The following is an 8,562-nucleotide window of genomic DNA, read 5'->3' as shown; positions in this document are numbered from 1 at the left end:
AATTCACACATTCACTCACTCACTCATTAATTCACACATTCACTCTCATTAATTCACACATTCACTCACTCACATTCACTCACTCACTCTCATTAATTCACACATTCACTCACTCACTCACATTCACTCACTCACTCATTAATTCACACATTCACTCACTCACTCATTCATTCATTCATTCATTCATTCACCCACTCACTCATTCATTCATTCATTCATTCACACACACACTCATTCATTCATTCATATATTCATACATACTTTTGCTCAGGTCCCATTCGTTTACATGGAGAGGGTGAGGTGTTTGACCTATACTGCAGCCAGTATTGTTTTGGCTTCACTTTTCAGCATATGTGCGTCACATTTTCCTCCCACCCTCGGCCTTTCCAAAGCGTTCCATGCCCATTTAAATTGTTCAGTTTGCACAGCAGGCCTAAACGTTGAGAAGATCATAAAGTTAAAAGCACTTGCATGTTGCATCTTCTTCACAGGTGCCCGCCAACACAGACAGTGTGATGTGTTTTGGACCGCTGGTTCCTGACGGCTATGCAGTCTGTTACAATCCACAGCAGGATCACGTCCACTTTTCCATCACTGCCTTCAACTGCTGTGAGGAAACCAACGCGGAGAAGCTGGCTCTCACATTGGAACGATCGCTTCATGATCTCCAGGAGTTATTTCAGCCCACAGTTTAGCACCGTCTAGACATTCAGAGATGGTTTTAACACTCTACTCCAGCATTGCGGCAGCTTCAGGAACACAGCCTTTAATATGTGGGGAACAGAATGTACTCCTGGAAGTGCCAGGCTTTGTTAAACAAGTGGTCTTCATGGAAGCTTGCATGAAGTACAGCGCATTTGAGCACCTGAAATGCAGATGTATGATGGACCATTTACTAATAAGAAATACATCTCTATTTTTGGTATTTTAAGAACAGCAATGAAAGCTTAAACTAGTAATCTAATGTAATACCAAACTTAAAGGCGTTTAAAATATGAAATTATCTAATTTTGTGCATTTGGGTCCCTCTACAGCATGCATGAGTTTCAAATAAGTCTGATTTTGTGTGACATGTTACATACTAGCAGTTTGACTTGATGTACACTTCTTCCTCATTAAATGTGTGCATTGTCAGGAAGTGACCAAATATTTAAGTCCCACATTTATATATTTGTGTGAAATCACTGATTGTGTTACAAAATCAGTTATTGTTACTATATATGGGAGATGTCTGTTGCTCATTATGTCCTGGAAAAAAAAAAGTTTGTTTTCTGGTAATAAATTGAGTACAGTGGTAACAAATGGGTTTTCTTGTAGAAACCTTTGCCAGAGTTCTCCAAATGTCCCCTCATTCTGTTTGGCTATATAAAGTAGTTAGGTTGTTTTGTTCTCAAGAAAGTTGCAAACCATTTCATATGGAAGCAATTACCACTTTCTCACGAGCTATATCTTCATAGCTCTAACCATAACCAAATACAATTATTAAACCCTTTCGATTATAAATGTTGTGCTAACTAGTTTTGGTTCAGTATTAATGTTGAAGTGCTACCTACTGCAGTACAGTATAGTCACACCAGAGCGATGCTCTTCCACATCATTTGCTTTTTTAGCTTTCGCTCGCACACTGCTGGCTGGAAATGTGCAAAAATACATTTCTCACAGTGAACGTTCTGCACCAATTGCTGTACAAAATCAGGGAGGACAAGGAGTAAGTGCTGCTAGCTTTGCCGAAATGGTTTCCGGACCTGTTACTGATGCTGTCAGGTCCCGCATGGCCTACTGTCTCGAGGAAAGACCTAGTTTTGAGTGTACTGGCATGCAGAGCTGGGTAGATTACTTGTAATCCGAAACTGTAATTTGTTGTTATGCCCATTTTCAACCCCCTGCCAAATTATTACCCCGCCCCCCTCACTGAAATCACTACCTGATTGCCTAATCCTAACCCCTCCCCCACTCCTAACCCTAACCCTACTTTACTAGGGGGGTAATAATCTGGCGGGGGTCAGAACTCGGCACAACACCGTTACTGATTCCAAATGACATGACAAACATTGTAGTTAGTAACGTAATCCATTACAGTACACATTTCAGGTAATATAATCAAACTACTTTCGGACTACTTTTAGATTACATTAGACATAACTTGTTTATCGCTTTGATTTAAATAAGACAATCTTGCCATATTGATATGATACAAAGTGTAAGAAAATATATCCCATTTGTTGTAATTAACAATATTCAGTGCATTAAACATTACATTATGTGAAGGTTTCCCAAAGGTTTGTAAAAGTACTGCAGGGGGTTTGTGAGTTTAATGAAAAGCTAATAATTAAATTATAAAAATTAAAATCAGTTTAAAGTAATTTGTTTACCTGCTTGTCATGTGACCATTAACCAACATCAGAGAACCATGAACATGCATACGAAGGAATATTCCTCCATACATGCAAATGTGATAATTATTAAAATATTTATTTTGAAGATTTCATGGGAATCCAAGTAAATATATTAGGTGAAAGAGTTTCAGATTACAAAAAAGTTTGGAAATGCCTGCATTACATGTAAATGAGAAATAACATTAATTTGTGGATTTTAAAGTGTTCGAACGTCTAATGACATAGTAATGGATTGTTAAATGAATGATAATTCAAATAAACATTAATGTGTTCATCAGTAGTTGATGCAGTGTTGAAATACTTCTTACATCTGAAATGATTTTTGTAAATCCATCGGTCAAATGCTGTGCAAATCCTGACTAATGACTATTGTGTGAATGTTCATAGTACTGGAAGACTTTTTAAGAGTACTTAAGCTGTAGGCTATTTTAGAAAGAAACATTTAAAAGATGAAAAAGAGGAATTAGGGAGAATCAATAAATTCTGAATAATTTATTGTTATTGTGTGAATAATATGTAGGCATGTAATCAAATTAATAACTGTAGTCTGATTACAAGTATTTTAAAATGTAATTTAATCTAATTACAAGCACTTCATTTGTGGAATCTGATTATGTGATCAGTTACTCCCAGCTCTCCCTTAGAGCCACTTCAGCCCCCTTAAAAGTGCTCTCGCTTAACATGGCACTTTTGCTCACGCTCAGGCTGTTAACTGAGTACAACTCCAATAACAGAAAAGTTGGGATGTTTTAAATGTAAATGCAATTAAATCAAGAATCTGTGAAATGTTAATTCTCTTTCACTTTTATTTAACTGACTAAAGTACAAAGAAAATATTTCCAATGTTTTCACTGGCCACCTTAATTTTATTTTGTAAATATAAACACATTTTGATTTTGATGAGTGCAACAGGAACAAACACACTCCTCACGCTTCTGTTCACAAATAAACTGTGCGCTCTTGTTAATGTTTAGGATATTTTAGCAAATAATTTGCTTTGCTTAATAATAAAATCTACAGTGCATGAATAGATACAGTCTAAATTGTCTAATCAATCTCTCTTGATTTTGTTGACATTTTTTGCTCCTCCTGTGGTAAACATCTTAGAAATCATACTAAGTGAAGTTTTTTTTTTTTTTTTTAGCAAAAATGCAGAAAGTCTAGTGTGAGGGGTAGGGTAAGGGGATAGAAATACAGTCGGTACAGTATAAAAACCTGTATGTGAATGTCCCCATAAAACATGAAAACCCTATGTGTGTGTGTGTGTGTGTGTAATTCAGATTTTTAAATAGCAGAGCTGGGTAGATTACTTACAAATTATAGTCTGTTACTGATTACAGATTACATGATGAAAACTGTAGCTAGTAACCTAATCTAGGTTACTCATTTTAGATAATATAATCTGACTAGATTTGCATAATAACTTGCATAATTATTGTGTTTCATACATGGTCCAATCGCTTGAGAGGTGTTTCCCACCTCAAATTCAGAAGCATGGTTTGCAAATATATTTACATGACACTTGTGAATATAGTCAAAGCTAAATGTTATGACAACTGGGCAACTGAGCACGGATATGACGTAGCGAACGCTTGTGTTGATGTTCTAACCGGAAGCAACACAAACAGATGCATATCGGCCTAAATATGATAGAAGGAGCCGAGCGCACAGCGAAACTCACATACAGGAGCGCCCTATGGATTACTTCTGACCGTATTGTTTTGGTTTTATTGTAAACATTTTTATCTAAATAAGACGTGGTTTTGTTTTATTGTTATTGTTATGATGAAGGGTGCGTGTGTGTGGTCGCTGGTCGCGGTGTGTGTGTTGTGTGTGTGTGTCGCGTATAAACCGGTGATCATCATTCACGGGCTCTTCGACACCTCTGCGGATTTTATCAACCTTCACCGATTCATCAACCTGGTAAACCATTCATCTGATAATATTATTATGTGCTTGCTATTGTTACTCTGTGTCACCAAGAGTATCAAATCTGCACGTTTGCACAGGGTCAATATACAGACAATAACTCCACAATAGAGACGATTATTAAGGACAAAACGCCTCGTCCTTACCATGGTACATACACTGAGAGTATAAAATGGTGTAACTTCGTTTTTATAGTCTACCTAAAATTCTGTCCATTTGTTTAAGGTTGTTATTAATTAATTCTTGTATTTTTGTATTGTTTTTTAGTTTTACTGTAGCGCTTTTTTTAAGAAAAGTGCATTACAAATAAAATGCATTATTATTATTATTATTATTATCAAAATAGTAATTGGCATATTAAACGTACAATACATGAAACTCCAAGATATGCATATGTGGTTTTTCAATTATAAAAAATAAAAATACCGTAGGTCTATTTATTATCTTCAATTATTAAAAAAAAGATTATTTACTGAAATAAAATAATATAATATACATCATTTATTGCTATATAAATATTTTTGTTGTAGCTCCTCATGACTGAAGATGGGAATAACATGTAACATTATTCAAAGAAATACACCGCATGCTGCATGCGTTTATTACAGAGCACAGTTTGTTGTCTGTTTATATGTAACTGATGTGTGTGTGTTGTCTGGTGATCTGTAACTGATGTGTGTGTGTTGTCTGTTGACAGTCTCACCCGGGCACTAATGTGACTGTCCTAGACCTGTTTGACCGCAGCGCCAGCTTGCAGCCGCTCTGGAAGCAGGTGGAGGGCTTTACAAAAGCCATATATCCCATCATGCAGAACTCAGCCGATGGCGTCCACCTCATCTGCTACTCGCAAGGTTTGTAGCTCACAAAATAGTGTTAAGCTGTGTGCTATATTGTGAATATATGCAAGGCTAGAGGCCGTTGTTAAGTTCGATGTGCACCACATGCTTCTTTGCAACATCATGACGTTACGCTATGGTTTGCTGAGCAGTGATAAGAAACAAATTATTTTATTTTTTTTAATGTTGCTGCTCTGGGGTTTAAGCATGGCTGGAGGAGCTGTATTAAACACTAGACAGGACCAGGACTAACTAAAACAAAGGTCCCCATCTCAAATGTTTGATTTTGTTTAGATTTGAAAGAAATACATGAAGTGGAAAGCCAAAATATTACAGTATATTTACTGAGTAATCCTCTATTTTGTAGAGAGGGGCCAAAATGACCATTTTCACCTGAGATTTGGAGGTGAGGGGATAAAAACAATCTTATAAAGATGGCAGCATCATTATTATTATAAACAGCATCATGTTGTTTTTACACAGAGATTGGTGGTCTATTAGTAAAATCTGTTGACTTTAGTAATCTTTGTTGCATTACATGACAATGATGACAGTTCAAAAATGGGGAAAAGAAAGTTTTTCTTTCTTTTTGTTTTGTTTTTCTCCTGAAGTCTGCATGCCTTTAACTCAAGAAGTACTGAAGATATCTCAATGTCCCTGTTCTTAACAAACTCTTCTTTTGGTATCTTAATTGTTAAGGCCCTGTATGCTTCATTTCCAGAGATACAGGGATTTCAGTGTGGCTCCTTGAGTAAATTGTTCAGTTGTACACATTTTCAGTGGTCAAAAACTAAACATGGGTCACTTTGCATTCAGATGATACTTTTTTTTTGTTTTACAGAGGAATGTCTCAAGAACAAATGCTGATTAAATATATCTTCTTTCCATCTATCAAAACAATTGCATAGAACATAACTGAGTGCCACAAATATACTTTTTACAAAGTTTGTGCATGTACCTCTAGAAGTATAATCTTTATTTATGACATATTTGTGATATAATGCAACAAAGATAGCTAAAGTCAACAGATTTTACCAATAGACCTACCAATCTACCAATCTCAGGTGAAAATTGTCATTTTGACCCTCTCTACAAAATAGTGGATTACACTGTAAATGTACTTTCAGCATATGCTTTCATTTACATGCTTTTTTATATGCTTTTAATTCTGTTTGTGTGTCTTCAGTATAAATAAATCAGATGAAATAAAAAATACAGATTATACTTCTGTGTTTAAATGCTACAGTTTTGCATTAAAGTAATGTGAATTTGGTAATTGTGCTTAATTGTCAGGAAAGTACAACAATATCACAATACAAACATTTTAATGGTCTTAAAATTGTTTTCATTTTGTTTAGCCCTCCGATGCGTCTTGTCCACTTTTGACTGAAAAATTTACATTTAGATATTTTTATTAATTTCATTCATAATTGGAATGGTCTGAAGCTTGGTGACTTTTGTGCTGCTTGCTATGTGAACACTGATGGAGTGAAACTCTAAACATTATGAGTGCAAAATAGACACGCAGCATCATACATACTGTACATTAGGGCTGCACGATTAATCGCATGCGATATTTAAATGTGTGATGTTAGTAAAGTATGACAATAAGCATCTGGCAATAGTGGTTTTTAGACAGTTTGCTATTTATTCAAGATAAATAAGTTCAAAATTGATCTTCACATAAATATACAGTCTTGTACTTTTTGGTTTTAATTGAGGGAATAATACTCAACACATTACAGTGTTTTAGATTGCACTTTATTTGAGATCATTATAATTGAAACACTGATATTTAACTTTGGCAAAAAATGTAAAGACATAAATTATATATATATATATATATATATATATATATTTATACAGAGAGCTATACAGGCCTCTAGTGGTTACAGAATGGTATTACATATGGATATAATTTTCTGTCCAGATAGTTCTTCACACTGGATTTTAAATGCCTTTTTTTCTGTTTTAATCTTAAAAACTGCATTAATGGGGGGAAAAAATACAAATATTTAAAATATATTTTAAATATAAAAAAATTGTGTATAATTATGACGCAACACAAATATCGTTTAGTAAAATCCCCTGCAAATACAAAATCTTAATGAAAAAATATTAAAGTAGTAAAATGTAGTAGATTAATTTGATTGAAAATGTTACACTCAGTGTGTTTGGTGGCCTATGAGTGCAAGTGTGATCCAGACGTTAGGAGCATCAGAGGCTAAATCTAACTTTCTGTTGGAATCTTTTGTGAATTTGACCTGGCCATATTCTTGAAAGTTTTCTTTGTATACAAATATTTTACTGCTATTACTTAACTCCGTTCTAAAGTTTTACATTCTTTGTGTTTTGCGTTTTGTAAAAGTAGATATTTTTTAGATAGCAGACTCTGTTTAATAAGTTCTGCTTTTTACTGATTTTTGCCACCGTGCTTATTTTGCCATTACTCTTGGTTTTTTTTGTTGTTTTTTGTTTAAGCATGACCTTGGCTTATATAAAGGTTAAAGCGAGGGCATGTCTGAATCTGTTGCAGGTGGCCTGGTGTGTCGAGGAATCCTGTCCACTCTTCCAGAACACAATGTGCACTCTTTCATATCTCTGTCTTCTCCGCAGGCGGGGCAATATGGAGGTAACACACTTTCTTCAGTTTTGCTCAGAAACACTTGTACAGACTGTGCTCCTGGTTAAACACTGAACTGAAATGCCTCGTCTCATTGAGGGTTTCTGGTTTTGCTTATGTTTCATATTTACTCTTCTTTTGTAGACACGGACTATCTGAAGTACCTCTTCCCTCAGTTTGTCAAATCCAACCTGTATCATGTGTGCTATACTGCAGTGGGCCAGAAAATATCAATCTGTAACTACTGGAATGGTGAGTGGATGAATGATCAGAAAATCATGCTGGTAAACCATTAATGGGGCTTGGGGCAAAATGCCACCAACAACCAAATAGTACTTAGTAACTAGTAAGGTAAACTTAATAGTTTACCTTACTTAGATTGAATTAGTTATCTTTACTTAGTTGTTATACATACTAGGTTTTATTAAGTTGCAGCTACTTTCAAAGCAAATAAAACAATTTACTTACTGCTTTGAGTGACACTTACTTAAAATATTCAAGTAGCCACAAAGGAACCAATGACGTTAATAAACCAGTGAGAGGACGCAGTGCACTAATATGTTGCTAATGTGCAACAAAACAACAGAAGAAGAAGAAAAGAAAAAGAGTCTTAAAGGGTTAGTTCACCCAAAAATGAAAATTAGCGATTATTACGTTTTGAATATGGATATTTTTCTTACAAAAACGCATCGATTCGCTACAGAAGGCCTTTGTTCACCCCCCGGAGCCGTGTGAGACATTTTTTTTTTTTTTATGGATGGGTGCATTTTATTTAACT

At 35.1% G+C, this 8,562-nt stretch overlaps 2 protein-coding genes across 3 annotated transcripts in view; both read left to right on the top strand.

Annotated features, from left to right (window-relative positions):
• The window catches only part of cratb (carnitine O-acetyltransferase b), a 23,261-nt gene extending 21,217 nt beyond the window's left edge, over positions 1-2,044 (top strand). The window contains exon 15 of one of the 2 annotated variants that reach the window (XM_016474449.1): positions 492-2,044. In XM_016474449.1, the coding sequence (XP_016329935.1) occupies positions 492-695 (204 nt within the window). In that variant the 3' untranslated portion in view covers positions 696-2,044. The remainder of the gene's footprint in view (positions 1-491) is intronic. The other variant, XM_016474450.1, reaches the window with a different exon arrangement.
• Positions 2,045-3,971: 1,927 nt separating this feature from the next.
• ppt2b (palmitoyl-protein thioesterase 2b) overlaps positions 3,972-8,562 on the top strand; it is a 10,074-nt gene continuing 5,483 nt past the window's right edge. Inside the window, exons 1-4 of the mRNA XM_016474441.1 lie at positions 3,972-4,319; positions 5,023-5,176; positions 7,698-7,793; positions 7,929-8,036. Of these exons, the coding sequence (XP_016329927.1) occupies positions 4,179-4,319; positions 5,023-5,176; positions 7,698-7,793; positions 7,929-8,036 (499 nt within the window). The 5' untranslated portion in view covers positions 3,972-4,178. The remainder of the gene's footprint in view (positions 4,320-5,022; positions 5,177-7,697; positions 7,794-7,928; positions 8,037-8,562) is intronic.

The sequence above is a fragment of the Sinocyclocheilus anshuiensis genome, unplaced genomic scaffold (genome assembly GCF_001515605.1).
Source record: "Sinocyclocheilus anshuiensis isolate Anshui unplaced genomic scaffold, SAMN03320099.WGS_v1.1 scaffold2182, whole genome shotgun sequence".
Taxonomy (NCBI): Eukaryota; Metazoa; Chordata; class Actinopteri; order Cypriniformes; family Cyprinidae; genus Sinocyclocheilus; species Sinocyclocheilus anshuiensis.
Note: the sequence above shows the minus strand (reverse complement) of the source record. Positions and strands in the feature narration are given on the sequence as shown.